The following is a 20,001-nucleotide window of genomic DNA, read 5'->3' on the forward strand; positions in this document are numbered from 1 at the left end:
TTGTGTTTCCTTCCGGATTCACCAGTTTTGTGTTTCCTTCGGGATTCACCAGTTTTGTATTTCCTTCGGGATTCACCAGTTTGTGTTTCCTTCGGGATTCACCAGTTTTGTGTTCACTTCGGGGTTCATCAGTTTTGTGGGCATACTTAACTACAATAGGATAGGGCTCAGTCTCTCGTTTGTTCCATTTGTTTATGTGCCGTAGGTGGGTATCTAGAGGATATAGATGCCTAGCCTGACCCGAGTGGTGGGGTTACTTACTGAGTATTTCATGCTCATTCTTTCTTGTGTTGATGTTTCAGGTAAGGGTAGAGATGCACCGGCGATGGCGCAGCGGAATTCATGATCGTGCCACTGGGACTAGTTTTTACGCTTCCGCATCATGACCTTTAGAGTCCTTATTTTTCCCTTGATGTTTAGTTTTACTGTCTTAAACTTATTATTGCGGATTATTTCTTTTATATACTTTTAATAGTTTTTATGAATTATAGGTACCCTATTATTGTTTTAACAATTGCATTTAATAAATGTCTTTTGACCTTCTCATGTTTAATTAGCATCTATTTCAACAAAACTGAGCGTCGTTTTAAATTTTATGCATGCATTTATTTTAGTAACGATTTAACCTAAGTCCTAGGGGGTCGGGTCGTTACATAGACGATGTACTCAATCGTTTAATAAGTGGCAGCCTATCGCATAGACTTTGCTACTCGATCGTGTAACAATGATCAACTGAATGACTATAGTATAGTCAACTCCAAGCGATTATTGAGCTGATCGTATAGTCTCTCAACGGCTATCGCTTGGTAAAACAATTTTACTTGATAGCTCTTTTCCGTTAGTACTTTCGGAATAAGGCAACTTCTAAATTTAAGAAAACAATTTTCCTTTTATCTCACTGTTACCAGAAAACTTTCAATAACCTCTCACTCAATCAGTTATTAGAGAAAAAAAAGTTAATTATCATATAATTAATATATTATAAATAAATATGATAACCAACTTATCATATTACATTTATAACATATAGTTTTAATATTTCATCATATAAAACATACAAACCATTGTTCTTTTTCTATTTTATGGTACTTGATATAAATCATATTTAAATCAATTCCTCCAATTAATGTATCTCATGCATCATACCAATTATATCGCATATAATTGAATTTCCTCTTGTTAATTTAAACACTTCAAACTAACCCCAAAATCTGATTCTCAACTTGAACCCATTGAGCTACCAAGGGAACCTTATGAACTTGTAGCTTGAAACTCCAACGGTATGTGAATAACTAACTAAACTCTTTAGTCACGAGATCCACCATCTGTTGACTGTCAGGCACTCCACTGAAGATCGACAGCTGCACTCTTCTCACTACAGATATATTTCTATGTCTATATTAACCAATCAACAGTGTGATAACCCTTCACAAATCGCTCATAAGTACAGCTGGGTCAATTGACCATTTTACCTCTGTAGTTACATCCAACTCCTTAAGTACCAGTAATTTCTCTAATGAACAATAAGTCATAATTCTACTATGACCGGGTCCTCTCTTCCAAAGAGAGGATGTGGCCACTATGTTCAAGATCCGGAATCAGCCCTTAAGAGAGCAATTTATCTACTTATCTTTGCTTCGGAGAAAGAGTGAATTTCATCTTGTGTAGCTGAGTTTCCAGCTCCCCAATCAGATAAATCCCCAAAAAAGTAGGCTTGTTGAGTTGGCAATCTGGCCACTCTCACCCATACTAATCAAAGGACCACTCTCATAGGCAGGAATTCCCAAAACACTCAGGATTAAGGTCATGTCACCTATGGTCATTTTAGTAAGATATAAGTCTCAATTATCAAGAGACTAATCATCTCGTGGTCCGGTCTTATATAAACTCTTTGTAAGGGACACCCCCGCTCGCATGTATCCACATGAATGATCAGTATCAGACCATCTGTAGTAGTTTACAACACTTGTAAACCTTTACAAAACAGGTCGTATCCGTGGTGTCACCAGGATCCCTCATTTATCCTTATACTACAGATTATTTAGGTTATTACTTAAGGCATTATCCACTTGTATGTCTCACATACATGCTTAAGTTTACATGAAATAACCATGAATCTTAGTTTATTGGATATGAGTAAATGCAAATAAAATAACATTTATTTTATTAATAACAATGTGTATAAATTGTTTACAAACTACGAGACTCGGGGAGAATTAGAACACCAATCCCAACAGCAAGAAGACCGTATAAACCTACAAATTAGAAGCTACACTAATACAAAATTAATTAATTAAACTATTTATTTAATTTAATCAACATTCATTAATTGTCGGTCATTCTATTAAAGACCAATAGCTGCACTCTTTAAACTGTAGATATATTTCTGTGTCGATGTATATAACCAATCGACAGTAAGTTGACCCTTCACAAATTGCCTGTAACTACATTGGATCAAATGACTGTTTTACCCTTATAATTACATCTAACTTCTTAAGTATCATTGATCCCTCTTATGAACAATTAGTTATAGTCTAACTATAAACTAGTCTACTCTTTGGCTAGTGAAAGGATGAGGAGTCTCATTGTTCAAGATCTGGAATCAACACTTAAGGAAGCAATTTATCTACTTATCGTATGACGGGGAAGGAGTGAATTCCATCTTGTGTAGTTGTATTTCCAGCTCCCCACTCGGACGAATCTCCAAAATGGTAGACATATTGAGTCGACGAATCTGGCATCTCTCACCCATATAGATCAAAGGATCGCCCTTATAGACAGGAGTTCATAACCTACTCATAATTAAGGTCAAGTTACTTATGGTCATCCTAGTGAAATGTATGTCTCTTCAAGTAACGGTGTTATAAAGAGAGACTAATCCTTTCGTGGTCGATCTTATACAAGCTATTTGTACAGGATACCTCCACTCACATGTCTCCACATGAACGACCAGGATCAGATCATTTGTAACATTTACAGCAATTGTAATGATTATAAAACGGGCCATATTCATAGTGTCACAAAGGTAAGGTACCCCATATACAACAGATCATTCAGGTTGTTACTTAAATATGATCCACATGTATGTCAACCATATACATGTTTAAGTTACACTAAATAACCTTGGATTTTAGTTTATTAGATTTGAGTGAATGCAAACTAAATGTGAAATAAAATAACACTTTATTTTATTAAATAAATAGTTTATGTACAATTAATTTAGAAAACTACAAAATCTATGAAATTTAAGGCATCAACACCAACATAAGTAATAACCTAACTGGTCTGCATAATATACGGATAAGGTTGGGTGCCTTATTCTGGTGACACTACGGATACGACTCACTTTGTAATTGTTACAAAAATTGTAAAGTATTACAAACGATGTGATCCTAATCGTTCATGTGGAAACATGCAAGTGACGATATCCTATACAGAGAGTTTGTATAATACCAGATCGCAAAATGATTAGTCTCTCTTTATAACACCATTAATTGAAGAGATTAACACTTCATAGGATGACCATAGATGACTCTACCTTGATCCTAAGTGATTTATGAACTCTTATCAATGAAGGCAGTCATTTGATCTGTATGAGTGAGAGCGGCCGGATTTTCCAACTCAATTAGCCTACCATTTTGAGAATTTGTTAGAGTACGGAGCTGGGAACATATCTACACAAGATGAAATTCACTCATTCCTGTCATTAGGGTAAGTAGATGAATTGCTCCCTTATGAATTGATTCCGGGTCTTGAACAATAAGACCCTGCCATTTCACTTGCCCGAGAGTGATTAGTTTATAGTTTGACTATAAACTGTTTGTTAATTAAAGTGATCAATGGTACTTAAGGAGTTATATATAATTACAGGGATAAAATGGTAAATTGACCCAACTGTAATTATTAGCGATTCATGAAAGGTTGATTTCTATCAATTGGTTATATCCATAGACATAGAAATATATCTACAGTGCGAAGAATGTAGTTGTGGGTCTTTAATGGAATGACCTACAGTTAATGAATGTTGATTAATTTAATTAAAGAGTTTAATTCATTAATCCTATATCATTGGAGCTTCTAATATGTAGGCCCATCAGATCCACTTGCTACCTCAATAAGGGTAAAAGAGAAATCGATTAATTTTGGATTAATTTGAATTATTCAGACTAAACAAGGGAATTTATTATATGAGATACAATTAATATCATGTATGTGGATATATTATAATGTAAAGTTAATTTTGAATGAGATTCAAAACTATACTTTATAAGAGAGATAAATATTTGAATAATATTCAATATTAATTATATGAATGACATTCAAATAAAACTATAGGTTAAAATTAATATGAATAAAATTCATATTAAACTATAGATCATGTGAGAAAATATTATTTGAATATGATTCAAATGAAATTAAATATATGATATTTAAATTATTAATTAATTGTTAATTAATTAATATTATTTAAAGATATATACATTAAATTTTATTTAATATATACATTATTAAATTTTTTTAATATAAGGAATTAACTTCCTTAAGAGTAGGGATGACAACGGGGTTGCAGCGCGGCGGGGATGCACTCCCCATTCCCGTCCCCATGGGAATTTTTAATCCGCGTCCCTGCCCCATGCTCCATTTTGGGGAGTCGGGGTTAGGGTCGGGGAATTCTCGTTTAGGGATTCGGGTCCCCAAGGGAAAATCCCCACTTTTTATTTTATTATTTTAATTATTTTAAATTGACTAAATTTAATGTTTGCATTGAAATTGTAAATTTTATATAGGAAATTAGTATTATTGTTACATATACTTATTTAAATTAAACATTACATGATTTCTTTTATTATAAATTAATAAAAATTAAATTTATTATATTAGATTTTTAAAATTAAAAAAGAAAAAAAAATTGAAACAATATGTTTCAGTTATTATTATTATTATTATTTAGATATATATATATATATATATATATATATATGGACAATTAAAAAAATCGGGGCGGGGACGGGGATAGGCCGAGGATTCCCCCCGTCCCCACCCTATCCCTGTCTAGGGACTCGATTTAAATCCTCGGTTTGACCCCGTCCTCGATCAAACCGGGGATTTCCTGCCCCAATCAGGTCGGAGACTCGACCCTGCAGGGAATTTTGCCACCCTTGCTTAAGAGTTATTTGTGAAGTAATGATCTAGTAGATGAGGAGTTATAACCTCCCTCCAACCATTTTATCTTCACTCATGAAAAGAGAATGAGAAGTTTTTTTTTTTTTTTCTATCGATTCATTCCTACACATCACATAAAAAGAGAGTTCTCTTTGCAAGAATTCTTCTTCTCCCCCACACAAAAGTTCTCTCTCACATGAACTCTTCCTAACAAATTAAGGATCCTACAATCCTTGATCATTGTCTAGAGAACAACAAGGAAACTGAGTGGTGGTGTCTTGTTACGAGTTCGTGTTCATTCGTGAGTTTGGGAAGAAGTTTCGATATTTGTGAGTTTGTGAAAAGGAGGAGAATTGCATTGAATAAGGTCTTTAAGAGGTATATTCTCTTCCCCTTAAAAGCATGTTGTATGTATATATGTTTATCTTGTACATGTTATATGATTTATCTGTTTTTTACACGTTCCTAAAATGAATTACATTGGCACATGTGTTCACGTGCTGCCGTTATGGAATTCTATTCCTTTAGGATCAGGGGTCGGGGCAGGGGATTTACATACCTTTTTAATATAATAATTTGAGGTTGAGTTAGGTCAATCCGATTTAAACTTCCAGCTCGAGAGCTTTAAAAAAAACAAATCTAACCCAAATTGGGGAAAAAGATCTGACTCAACCCTTATTATTTGGATTGGTTAATTTGAGTTATTCAAGTTCTCATATTTTATGAAGGGGAAAAAGTGAAATTTACAAGTTTTTGGGATTGAGTCAGGTCAATTCAACTAGAACCCCAACCTGAAAATTTTTCAAAAACTAATCCAACCCCGTAAAAAATATATATATGACCCAATTCTACGATTTGAGTTGGTTAGTTTGAATTATTTGAATTCTACCCATCAATACTTTTTAAATCTTTATTACACGGAAATCAAAAGTTTATTGACTTAGACACAAATGTACCCATCTATTATTTAAGTGCTAAATTTGTACATTAACTATTAAGTTATATTTAAAATTAAACTAACTAACTCATAGAAACTGTTAAAATTGCTACCAAAACAAGCAAACTTGAACTAAATGCAGTCGTTCAAAGGATTTCAACCACTTTTTTCAATTTCAAATTGCACGTCCAATTGAAATCGTAGACAAATTTGAAGCAATCAAGTATCGTTTATATAGGTGTGTTTCGTTCTTATTGCCGAGTTTCATCTAACTTATTTCTGCTGTCATAAGAGGATACGATTTTAAAAATCATTAGATATTAGATAATAGTAAAAATGACCTAAAATCAATATGAATATACGACTAATTTCGTAATTTCGTTGAAATTGAGATCATGATCTGAAGTTCATTTTCCTCGTTCCCGTAATTTAAGGACAATAAAATTCGATCACTAAAAAACAGAAGACAAATAAAAGAAAAAAAGCGGGAACGCCCAAAACGAAACAGTTTCGCCTTTTCAAAATGTTATTTTTTTTAATAGTTAAAATACTCTTAAAATTCATCTAATTTTAGTGTCTTAATTGAGCAGATGTACTTTTAATAAATTTTAAATTCTCTTAAAAGTTTATTATTTATTTTTTAAAAAACTTTTTACTACCTATAAATATTTTCAATTTTTTTAAAAACATAATATTGTACTTTTAATAAATTTTGAATTATCTTGAAAATTTATTATTTATTTTTAATTTTTTTTTTTTACTATCTATAAAGATTTTCAATTTGTTTTAAAAAATAATATTTCAATTTAAATTGTAGAAACATATTTATGATATTATTATCATTTAACTTATTTCAATAATTAATTTTAAAGGACTAGATTTAAGATTTAATGAAAGTATAAAAGTTAACCCAAATTATATTAACTAAAACTAAATCATTCTCGGATCAAAATAGTATTTTAACTCTTAATTTTTTAGTACTTACTTTAGGTTACCATTTTTGTTATAGTACTCCAATTTCATTTATAGTACTTTCACTAGATTTTCAATTTTAGTACTTCAAAATTATTATTATTGTTTTTTTTTTTAATCAAAACTAGATAAATAACAATGAAATTTTTGTGCAATAAAAGACTATAAGATGGTGTCTGAGGCACTGAATTGATTATTAATGTCAGTAGATTATAATAATTTGTAAGTTATAGTCTAAGTTATAATAGTGTTTGTTTGAGGTGCATATTATTTTAACATGGATAGGAAATAGTACACACAATAATAAATAGAGATTTGAAATAGTAATATTACAGTTAGGAAATAGTAGACACTGTAGTAAAATATAATTTAAAATAGTAATATTGTAGTTTATTATAATATATAATAGTTGAAAACGTCCACTATTATAACCGGAGTCCCAAACATGCTCTAATAAAGAGAGATTGAAACAGTAGTACTATACTTAATTGTAAGTTATAATAGTTAGGAAATAGTAGATACTGTAGTAAAATATAATTTAAAATAGTAATATTGTAGTTTATTATAATATATAATAGTTGAAAACGTCCACTATAATAACCGGAGTCCCAAACATGCACTAATAAAGAGAGATTGAAACAGTAGTACTATACTTAATTGTAAGTTATAATAGTTAAAAAATATAATCATTATAATTCGAACCTAAAATATAGAGTGAGTTATAATAACTTCTCTATTCACTTAAAGTTGGTGTCTAAACAACTCAACGTGTCCATATTTTCACAATTAATAATAAAAAAGACTAATGTACTTTTCTTTAAAACAAAATCAACTATAAACTAAATGTACATACAAATTTTAAGATTTATTAAAAAATAAAAACCAACAAAAAAAACTATATAGGTAAAAATGAGTTTGGCTCAATATTTTGACATGATTTTCGTACTCAGAGATAAAAGGTTCAGTGATTATAAAAAACAACAAATTATATGGACTAAAATAGAACAAAATATAGGGACTAATATGATAGTAGTTTAATTATATAATAATAAATAAATTATATATATATATATATATTTTGTTGTTTATTTGTCAGGACTCACGATTAGAAACATGGAGTTCTTTTGCCTGGACTAGGAGGACGAAAAGTTGAAATTGACGACGAAAAGAAAGGGCGGGCTTAAAATCTCAGTGGCAGTCGCGTAAATATTTGATTCCAAAAAGGGCAAAAAGATAAGCGATAATGTCCAAAGATTCCGTCCCCTCAAATTTTGAAGCTGCAAATTGCTATATTCAGTCGCTTTGTGGTTTTTGAACGCTCTAATCCAATATCCTAAACTTAAACCACTCTCTCTTCCACCATTCTATTTTCTTCCTTTTTCTTTTCATTTCAAATCCCCGTTTTCCCTTCATCCTCTCCCATTTCTCTCTCTCAATTCCTCTCTTCCTTCTTTTCCTTTCTCTTACCTACCCGTCTTCCTCTGATTTGCAGGTAACTTCTTTCATTCTTCTTTCAATTTGATTATTTCTATTCTACTGCTGTTCTTTGTCTTCTGATTGATGCTGCAATTTCGAATTTAATTTGACGTCTAAATGTAATTTTTTGGTGTTTCTTCTCTTTACGTCCGTTTTTTTCCCCTTTCTTGTTTCTGGAATCTTCGGATTGATCGGATCGTTGTGTTTGGATCGAGGTTCATGATTGCTTGAACTCCGAATGGATTTTTGTTTGGCTTTTCGATGTTTATTTGGTTTGATTGGATCTTCTGTTGAGCTTAAATTGGTAGTTTTGAATTACTGATGGACGTACGTCTTTTTATTATGTTGAAGCGGTTACTGCTCCTATTTCTTAGCGAATCTAATCGAGCCATAATTTCTATATGAATCTATTTTTTCGCTGTGTTTCGATCACTTCAAAACTTCAACAAGGTTTCGCAACTCTTTTGGTTTTGCTAATTTTTGTTACACTTTATTTGAGTTTTGTGCTTATTTTCTTCTTTAATTGGTTCTTGTTTCTCGCTGTCAAGGTTCCGGATCCAGAAATATCACTTTTGGTTGAACCACGATGAGGAAGACGGAGGAAGAGTAAAGTGAAATTTACAGGTGAATTAATTTACTATACACAACAGTAGATTTTGTCTCTATTGAAAATTAATATTCCGAGATTTAGTAATAATAATAAAATACTGGAAACTAATTCATTGTTTTCTCTCTCTCTTTCTCTTTTTTGAGAATTAATTTAATTTTCTCTTCCACTTCATCGTTGACATGGAAAAACCCCACAATTTTTAAATTTTTATTGTTAAAAAAGTCTTTAATTGGTATAATTTTCAAATTTGTGATAATGATGTAGTCGTTTTGCATGGCAGAAGCAGAACCAACAAAAAGAAACAGCTCATCTTTTCTGATACAATAGCTGTCTTTTCTAAAATCTAAATTTGGCATTGAGGGCATCTTCGTAATTGCCGAGTTGGGCGCTTTGTAAATTGGCATATGCAACTTACTCTACCGTGCGCCATTTCCCTACATTATGAATTACAATGAATTAGTTTTCTAATTATCATATAAATCCTGTCACATTGTCTTCATTTAGGAAGTCATAATATTTTAATTGGAATATGCCCTATGTTATTTTCATATTTTCCGTCGGGGTTCTGATCGATTCAGATTGTGATAAACGCTGCTTTTGTTAGTAGGCCCGCCCCATGTGCGATCTGGTGGAGTCTATTTATTCATGCATTAGCTGCGGAAATAATGTTTTTTTTCCTTCCTGGAAGGAGGAGGAAATAATGTTAGTTTGCCATTATATATATATATATTAAAAAATACAGTCAAAATTACAAGTTTAGTCTCGACATTACATTTTTGTGTGTAAGTTGAACTTTAAAATATACTTATTAGGTTCCAAATTCTTTGATATTTAAAAGTGTCTAATAGGCCTCTAAACTTTCAATTTTATGTCTAATAAGTCCTTTAACTTTCATTTTGTGCAAAAGGTGTATTGAACATTTTCTAAAATTTAGGAACAAAAACCAAGAGTTTTAGGGATCGTATTTGATACTTTTAAACGTGAAGGACCTCTTAGATATTTTTTTAGAGGTAAGAGATCTATTAGATATAAAATGGTTTAGGACTAAGTATAATTTAATGAAAAATTATTTGTTTATTGATTTTTTACTAGACAGGTTAAAAAATGAGAAAGGTAAAGATGGATTAGATTAAACATAATATCAAGGTGCCATTTTCGTTTTGAAACTGAAATTGGGTGTTGTCTTAAAAACTTTGGATATAGCCTGGCTATAAAGTTCTAGTATAATTCTATTTCTAGTGTTGAACAAAATAATAATGGAAAAATGAAAAAAGATCTTTGGAAGATGTAACAGATTGCATCATGATAATATATGCCTTTGAATTTATCCTTCCAATCAACTGCTGTCAATGACAGGCCAGAAAAGAATGATTTCTTTCGACATCTATTGGTCGTAGACATCTATAACGATTTACTTTTGTGACATATGTATACATTATTTTTAATCTTTTATCCCCAACGTGTTCTTTAATGGTATAAAAATGTACGAGTAACTTGAATTTTGTTTTTCAGTTATGGACTCTTGAATGTCCATGTTCTACTACTGTGCGCTTGCTAGGGGAAATTAATATTCCCAGGAGATGACAAAGCACCGGTTCAGAGATTCTATAAAGTCTCTATTTGGGAGTCACCTTGATCCAGTAACGGAAGAGCGGCTCAAAGGGAGTAAATCAGGTAATTAAGGGATATTTTCCTTTTGATTTATTTGGTTAATGGTGCTTGTCTTTCTCCCATTATCTTTATACTGCGTACATTAACGATTTTTTAACATTTTTGACGCAGATGTCGAGGACAAGGTGAATAAAATTAAAAAGCTCATAAGAGATGAAGATCTAGGAATAAAAGACCCCGACCAATCAGAAAATCGCGAAAAACAGTCTGTTGATGAATTAATTGATGATTTCCTTAAAGGTTACCAGGCACTCTATGAACAATACGACAGTTTGGCCGGTGAGTTGAGAAGAAAATTTCAGAAAAGAAGGGAAAAGGAAAGCTCTTCATCTAGCTCATCCGACTCGGATTCAGATGATTCAAATGATTCTTCAAAGAAAAAGGCCAGTAAAAATGATCAAGGGATGGAGATAGGATTCCAAGATGGTGAAATCAAGAAGGAACTTGAAGTAGCACTTTCAGAAGTAGCAGACTTGAAAAGGATAATAGCTACTAAAGTTAAAGAACACGAATCTCTAAATTTAGAACACCTGACAGCTTTAAGTAAGATACAAGAAGCAGATGGAATTATTAGAGATTTGAAGGTTGAAGCTGAGACTTGGGATGCTCAGAAGTCTAAATTTCAGCTCGAAATTGAAGAACTGAATCTGAAGTTGAGTAATTCCGGTAAGATTGAAGCTGAGTTGAATGGGAGATTAAATGGTATGGAAACAGAGATGAATAGCTTCATTGAAGAAAAGGAGACTGCAAGAAGGAGGGTTGAAGAGGGGGAAAAAACTATAGAGGAATTGAAGACTTTGGCTGATCAGTTGAAGGAGAAGTTGTCAGTCACAATGGAAGAAAAGGAGACTCTTAACTTAAAACACTTGGAAGCGTTAAACAATATACAAAAAGTAGAAAAGGTTATAGGAGCCCTGAGGGTTGAAACCGAGGCATTGGGTCTTGAAAAATCTAAATTTCTTCTCGATATTGAAGACCTGAGTCAGAAGTTGAGTGCTGCTGGTGAAATTCAGTCGAAATTGAATGGGAGACTGAAAGATATTGAAATAGAGAAGGAAACATTGACCAAGGAGAAGGAGACTGCGTGGAGAAAAATTGAGGCGGGGGATAAAATCGTAGAAGAATTAAATGCCACGATTGATTCATTGAAGCAGCAGTTAACAGCTACAACTGAAGACAAGGAAGCTCTGAACCTAGAACATGGGACAGCTTTAAGCAAACTAAATGAAGCAGAAAAGATCATAGCAGACATGAGGATTGAAGCAGAAAGCTTTGGTGTAGAAAAATCTGAATTTCTTCTTAAGATTGAAGAGCAGAACCAGAAGTTGAGTCTTGCTGAAAATTTAGAAGCAGATTTGAATAGGAAATTGAAAGACCTGGAAATAGAAAAGGACAAGTTGATAGAGGAAAAAGAGATTTCCTCAAGGTTGATTAGAGAGGCAGAAAAAGTTAAAGAAGAAATAGATGCAACAGTTGAGCAACTGAAGAGGCAATTGGCAGCTACAATTGAAGAAAAGGAAGCTCTGAACTTACAGCACTTGGAAACTTTAAGTAGGGCACAAGAAGCAGATACTATCACAAGAGATATGAAGGTTGAAGCAGAAACCTGGGGTGTTGAAAAATCTAAATTGCTGCTTGAGATTGAAGAGCTGAATCAGAAGTTGGATGCTGCTGGAAAATTGGAAGCTCAATTGAATGAGAGATTGAAAGTTGTTGGAATGGAACATGATAACTTGATCAAGGAAAAGGAAGCTGCGCAGAGGACAATTGAAGGACAAAAAATTATAGAAGAACTAAATATCATGACTGATCAGGTGAAGAGGCAGTTGACAGTGACGATTGAAGAAAAGGAAGTTCTGAACTTGGATCATGCGATAGCTTTAGGCAAGATAATTGAAGCTGATAAGATCATAGGAGATATGAAGACACAAGCTGAAACATGGGGCGTTGAAAAAACTGATCTTCTGCACATGATTGAAGAGATGAGTCAGAGGATAAGCAATGCTGCTACCATAGAAGCAGAACTCGGTGGAAGATTGAAAGATATTGAAATCGAGAGAGATGGCTTGATCAAGGAAAAGGAGATTGCATGGAAGGAGATTGAACAAGGTAAACAGGTCAGAGAACAATTAAATGCCACGATCGATCAACTGAACAGCCAATTGACAACTACAGCAGAAGAAAAGAAAGCTCTCAACTTAGAACATGTGATGGCTTTAAGTAAGCTTCAAGAAGCAAATAAAATCATAGAAGATGTTAAAGTCGAAGCAGAAACTTGGGACCTAGAAAAATCTAAGCTGTTGCTTCAAGTTGAAGTGTTGAATCAGAGACTGAGCGATGCTTCTAAGTTAGAAACAGAACTTAATGAAAGATTGAATAGTGTGGAAACTGAGAAAGACAACTTGATGAAAGAAAGGGAGACTGCATGGAAGAGGATTGAAGAGGGAGAGAAAATTATAAAGGAATCAAGTGAGATTGGTGATCGGCTAAAAGAAGAAAAGATGACCATTTCCCAAGAATTGGAAACAGTTCGAGGAGAAGTTTCTTTCTTGAAGCAACAAATTCAGTCTACAGAACAGCAGGCTGCAAACTTGACGCATTCTCTTGAAGCATCTGAGGGAGAAAATAGATTATTGAACTTGAAAATTATGGAGATCTCGAGTGAGATTCAATTGGCTCAACAAACGAACCAAGAACTTGTGTCTCAGTTGCAATTGTTGAAGGAGGATTTGGGTGTGAGGGAAACAGAACATTCTATTCTTGTTGAGAAGCACGAAGTGCATATGAATGAATCATTAAATCGTGTAAATATGCTAGAAGCTCAAGTTACACGGTTGGAAACAGAATTGGAGTTATTGCGAGCACACGAAAAAGATTTGTTTCAACAATTGGAGTTAAAAACAGCTGAAGCAAAACAATTGGGAGAGGAAAATATTGGACTACAAGCCCAAGTTTCAGAGATCGAAGTATTATTTAGGGAGAGAGAAAATGAAATTTCAATTCTCAGAAAGAAACTTGAAGACAGTGAGAATCGATCGTCATCTAACACAGCAAATTTGACTCTGGAGATCAACCGTCTACTAGAAGAGGTTAATTCTTTACATTCTCAAAAAGGTGAACTAGAAGGGCGGATGATATGCCAGAATGAAGAAGCTTCATTGCAAGTCATGGGCCTGACAGATCAAGTGGATACGTTGCAGCAACAGTTGGAATTCCAACAGAGCCAAAAAATTGAATTGGAGTTGCAACTTGAGAGGACAACTCAAACGATTTCAGAATATACAATACAGATACAAAAGTTTAAGGAGGAAATAGAAGACAAGATTTCGGATCTACAGAGACTAGGGAAAGAGAAAGAAGATTTAATAGTGCGAATCAAGGATCTTGAATCAGCATTTGACTCCTTATGCAATGAAAAGCACAATCTTACGGAGAAACTTAAAAGTCAGATGGATGAGAATAGTCAATTCAGGGAGGAAAAGTTTGAGTTGGAGAAGAAAATTTTTGAATTAGAAAGTACCTTGACAGATAGAGGAGTTGAGCTTTCTGCTATCCATGAGAAGCACAGAAATGGAGAGGCTGAAGCTTCAAGCCAAAAGCTAATCTTAGTGGCTCAGGTTGAAAATCTGCAAGAGAAGTTGAATTCTTTGCAGAATGAAAAAAGTGAAATTGAGTTGCGGGTTGAAAGGGAGAAACAAGAACTCTTGGATACCTTAACTCAACTGAAAAAGGAGAAAGTTGAGCTGTTGAGTTCAATTGGTGATCATCAAAGAAATTTGAAGGAACATGAGGATGCAAACAAAAAGCTAAATAATGAGTATAAACTGGTTGAAGATCAGTTTCGAGAATGTAAGCTAAAGCTTGATAATGCAGAATTGAAGATGACAGAAATGGCCCAAGAATTTCATAGAGACATTAGATCAAATAACCAAGTGAAGGATGACCTGGAGCTAATGGCTGAGGATCTAAAAAGAGACCTGGAAGTAAAAAATGATGAGATAAATAGCCTGGTTGAAAATGTTCGCACAATTGAAGTCAAGCTCCGGTTATCAAACCAGAAGCTTCGTGTTACAGAACAATTATTAAGTGAAAAGGAAGAGATATTTCGGAAAGCTGAATTGAAATATCTAGAGCAACAGAGACTGCTTGAGGAAAGAATTCATGGACTATCTGCAACCATTGTTGCTAACAACGAAGCACACCAAAGGACAATATCTACCATTTCAGAAAACATTAACAGTAACCTCTGCCAACTGGAATGTGTTATCAGGAAATTCATAGTGGACTATGCAAAGTATGAGAAGTGTGTCATTGAGACATCCCACGATCTACAGCTTGCAAAGAGTTGGGTCTCAAATGCTATTCAAGAAACAGAAGACCTAAAAAAAGAGGTGGCAAACCTTGGAAAACAACTTCAAGATAAGAAAGAGAGAGAATCAGTATTAGTAAAACAGATTGAGAAATTGGAGATTAAGGCCAACAAGGAAGGATCTGAGAAGGATGGATTGGTTCAAGCCATCCACCAACTTGAAAAGAGACAGAGAGAATTAGAGAAGATGATGGAAGAGAAGAATGAAGTTATGTTGAGTTTGAAAGAGGAGAAAAAAGAAGCGATAAGGCAACTTTGCATGTTGATTGAGTATCATCGTGACCGCTATGATTTTCTTAAAGATGAGGTCTTAAAGCTGAATGTTAAAGGAGGCCAGAGTGTAAGATAGTAAGTCAATCATCACTCCCTTTACCACACATCTTTTATCTAGTTTGCTTTCCCCTCGTGAATTCTTTTGGTTGCATCCATCGTCTTGTTCTTTTATGTTCTTTGTTATATTGATAATTCTCCTTTTGGATGTGCCTAATTCGTCAGTTTGTCTATTGCTATACCTGCTTTCTTCCCACCTTTCTTTTTTTTAGTTATCTTAATGTATATTGCTTATTTTTCTTGCATTTTTTGGCCTCTAACATGGTTGTGTTGTTTTATATTCTAGTTTAGTGTTAGATTTGTTTCTTCTAGGACTTTATGTTTCTTGATTTTTCTTTCTAGTAAGAAGTAAGTTTCCCTTTTTGATTGGACTATGGCGAGCCTGGTGGCCTATAAATTATATGGGCTTTCCATCTAATCTTTGAAAAAATGACAAATACTGAGTATTTCTTACTTGTCCCAAAAAAAAAGAGATTGTTTTACTTGATTTTTATAATTTTCTAGGTAGACATTTAGCTACTTAGGAATAATTGATGTGGATTAGGAGCTTACGTTAGTCTTAAAAAAGTTTAGTTGTTGCTAGATACCTTTGGTTGTTAGCTCAAGCTGATCCATACTTTACGCAAAGCTCCCAAAAAAAAAAAAAAGGGAATAAAAATAAATAAAGGCAAGATAGATCTACTTACTATTGTGGTTGATTGAAATCATTCTGAGCAATTTGAATTTACTTATTACATATAGGTAGAGAATGAATAATTGAGAGTATGAATTTCTGCAATGGAGGGATGAAAGTTACTGTATCCTCAAATATCAAAGAAGAAATATAAGCAAAATTTAAAGGATAAATTTGAGATTCTCTCTTTTACCTTTCACATTCCTTATATTTTAATGATCTTAATGATGAATCAGTAAATATGATTAACTTCTAGAGTCCAATAGAGGTGAAGGAAACTTAATGTAATGGCATAACCAATATCAGTCAAAGATAATAAAGTAAATAAGACGAAAAATATACACACATGCAGAATCTTAATTAAAGTGAGACTCCATAATCAAGATGGTAGATGTTGCTTTATATCTGTAGTTCCTTAAATTTTGAAAATTTTATTTCAGGCTGGAGTGTGATTACAAGGATTCCTTGTATTTGTTTGTTGTTATTTATGGTATTTTTATGTCTTATTCTTGTAACTCTGCTGGTTTTATATTAACTTCAGATATCTTAATGGCTTTTTATTTTTCATTTGTAGGTATTTAAACAAGAACAATGGAAATCATTCGAGAAATAATAAAAGAAAAATTGTAGAGAAATGAGAAAAAGGCACCATGGGTTGTGGCCACCCCTGCAAAGGCATTGTGTTGGTGGATGTGAAGTTCCGAGATAACCCTAATTTTATTAGGGTAATTGAGGATCCTCTTTATAAGCAAATTCCCTATATTCAAAAGAGAGTTTGACATTGTATAGCTAGATGTAAAATTGCAAGAAAACTCCCTAATTTTGATTAGGGTAATTGGGACCTTTATGTAGAAAGTAAAATTGTCAAATGCACTAGAGGCTTTGGTATCTAGAGGAAGACGTAGATTGCTCGAGATCTAGACCTAGTTGCATCGAGAATTCATGGAAGATCTAAAGAACATGAGAAAGATGGCTTGAGAAATTAGAGATGATATTGAGTATTCTTTTCTTTTGTACATTTATATTTGTATTATAGGATTTGTTGTAGATTCTTTTTTCCTTCGATTTATTGTTAATGGAGACTCCTTTTAAAGGAATGATAAATCTTGTTCATTCGTGAAAATGACTGACCTTTAGATTTCTTTTTTATCATGAGAATTCAAGTTACAATGTTGATAGTGCTATTTTTGCACTTCTACTTCAAGATCCTTATTTTACACTATAGTATAAAAGACATGGGAATTTAGGCAAAAATATAGAAGAATTGAAATTAACTCAGACATAAGTTCTATTGAGGATAGTATTATTATAATTTGAAATAATCTCTAGCTTAATACTTTACGACAAAAATCATAGTATTATATATTTAGTATTAAAAGAAAAAGAAACCGAGGTAGAGAGAGATGCAAGAAACATACCGTTGACCTTTTAATTTTCATCTATTTTAACATATTCTTCTTCTATATTTTAAGGTATTATTTAGGAGTGTTAAAAAAAACCAATGACCCAAAAAAAACCGATCAACCTAATCCAATCCATATGGTTTGGATTGGGTTATCAAATTTTTGTGGATTAGGTTGGTTTAAATACATGAAAATTTTATGGCTGGGTTAGTTTATAAGTTCATACTTATATATATATATATAAAAGTTTAATTTAATTTAATTATTTTTTTAGATAATTTATTCCCAACAACTTTTAAAAAAGTTTTTTCAACCCTCTAGAAAGAGATTTTACATTATATAAATTGAAATTGAATTATGAATCTTAATTTAATATATCAAAATAATTAAATTAAATTTTTACGTATTAGCATTTTATTTCTTTTTAGAACAAAATTTTAAATAAATGGCTTGAGTAATCCAAACCAACTATAATTTGGATAAAAAAAATTTACAATTCGAACAATTGAGTTGGGTCTAAAAGGTCATTCGACCCAACCCAACCCACAAACATCCATAATTGTTATTATTACTATTCAATCTTTAACACATTAAACCCCTCGTTAAAGTAAACTATTTACCAATTCCTCTAGAACGTTGACTATTTTGAAACAACAGCACAGGAGAAAAAAAAAACTCTGATTATTTAATAATATAATTCGATAAAAGAAAAGTCAATAATAAAACCCAGTCGATTAATATTTATTTTCTATAACATTTGATTTGAGCCAAACAGTTGTGTGTTGTTATATATCATTTTCAGCAATTAGCAATGAAATTAAAAGCCAAGTGGCATTAATTTCATAATGTACTCTGCCGCACCTGATTGCTCCCCACGTCTTGATGGAGGGTATAATTGTAATTCGATACTCAATGGTCAACGTTATTTACTTTACTTATACTTTGATTGTATCTACTGCTCTCCGTCTGACTTGGCCCATCCGCCTTTATTACAGGACGCGGGAAAGGTCATCTAATTACCACTTAAACGATGCCGTTTTGCATAAACGACATCGTTTTTATGTTTGTCTTCAGTGTCTTCCCTTACACGGTCCAAGTTGTGGAGATTTAAGATAACCGTGTCGGCATCTTGAAGGCCAAATTGTCAATGTTCTTCCCTCCTTTGCAATCTTCTCGTAATTACCAATTCCAAGTGATCAGTTGGAATTCAATTGCTCTCTCTCTCTCTCTGCAAATTGTATGGATTCTATTTCTCCGTGTTGAAACTTTTTATGGGTTTGTGATTTTGTTGGGTTTTTTTTTTCCTTTCTTTTAGGAATATTGTGGGAAAAGCTCTGATTCCTTTTCATGGGGGTTTATGTTTCTTTCATGGGTTTGAAGAGTTTTTCTCATTGATTTTGGGTTTTGGGATTGTTTGATTGTTTCTTCTCTTTGATGGGTTTGAAGAGTTTCTAAGTTTGATCTTCATTTGGGTTTCTGAATTTATGGCTGGTGAGCAGAAAGTTCGAGTAGTTCGTTGTCCCAGATGCGAGAATCTCTTGCCTGAACCTTCTGGACTTCCTGTTTATCAGTGTGGTGGTTGTGGTACTGTTCTTAGAGGTATGGATTTGCTTTAACCCTTTTGATTCTCTCTTGTTTGTTTGGCTGCTGAGGAATTAATTCTATAAAAAGAAGTAAAAGTCGAGAGTTGGAAATTTTTAGCCTTACTGTTTATGCTATTTGCCCAATCTATGTCATGTTGTCATTTAGTTAACAATGGATGATGTTAAAGTTTAAGAATGAAGTAGATAACACATTACATTTCAGGCACTAAATTTATAGTTTAACCTGTTTTTCTTTTCTTTTCTTTTCTTTTCTTTTTACCTCCTTCTAAGTGAGCATATGGGTTAATTTAAAATTTTATCATAATTTTGATGGTGCAGCAAAGAGCAAAGTTCTCCTTAATGAGAAAAGGGATTTTGGGAGCAGTAAGAAATATGAGTATTTATCAGAACAAGGAGGTAGCAGCTTAGGTGGTGTTTCTGACTCTGAGTGGGACAGTCCAAGCATGGAGCCAACTGTAAAAGAGAGAGTCTTGAGGTCCAGAAGGACTGTCTTTAGCAACAGTCCAATTAGAACAAATGATAGAGAGGATATAGATGACTATGAGAGGAAAATTGGGAAGGAAACTAAGGGAGTTTGGCCTATGCAGAGGCTTGGTGATAAAGAAGTCGGTTTGGTTGAAGAAACCCACAGTCAATTTTCAGAACAACGTATTGAGAATTGGGTTCGTCGATATAATATTGAACAAGACGTGAATATTTATGATTCTGATTCTCCAAGTACAGCACCTTATCGTAATCCTCTTGGGGCAGCAAGAACCCGAGCTACTTTTGAGCATCATAGAGTTGAAAGAGA

General features: G+C 33.1%; 1 protein-coding gene across 2 annotated transcripts; it reads left to right on the forward strand.

Annotated features, from left to right (window-relative positions):
- Positions 1-8,389: 8,389 nt before the first annotated feature.
- Positions 8,390-17,324, forward strand: LOC150031125 (uncharacterized). 2 transcript variants are annotated; one of them, XM_090309261.1, is made up of 5 exons: positions 8,390-8,564; positions 9,097-9,172; positions 10,671-10,832; positions 10,941-15,546; positions 16,776-17,324. In XM_090309261.1, coding segments are annotated over exons 3-5 (4,701 nt in total). In that variant the 5' UTR covers positions 8,390-8,564; positions 9,097-9,172; positions 10,671-10,738; the 3' UTR covers positions 16,777-17,324. The 2 variants fall into 2 exon arrangements, with proteins under 2 accessions (XP_090165387.1, XP_090165388.1); XM_090309262.1 differs by lacking the exon at positions 16,776-17,324 and having other exon boundaries at positions 10,941-15,547.
- Positions 17,325-20,001: the final 2,677 nt, after the last annotated feature.

Source organism: Benincasa hispida, unplaced genomic scaffold (genome assembly GCF_027475165.1).
Source record: "Benincasa hispida cultivar pf3 unplaced genomic scaffold, pf3_genome.v1.1 HicScf1471, whole genome shotgun sequence".
Taxonomy (NCBI): domain Eukaryota; kingdom Viridiplantae; phylum Streptophyta; class Magnoliopsida; order Cucurbitales; family Cucurbitaceae; genus Benincasa; species Benincasa hispida.

Coding starts and splice junctions, on each gene's coding strand:
- LOC150031125 (XM_090309261.1), top strand. CDS start 10,739: ATGACAAAGCACCGGTTCAGAGATTCTATAAAGTCTCTATTTGGGAGT. Junction 10,833..10,940: donor GCTCAAAGGGAGTAAATCAG/GTAATTAAGGGA, acceptor TTTTTGACGCAG/ATGTCGAGGACAAGGTGAAT.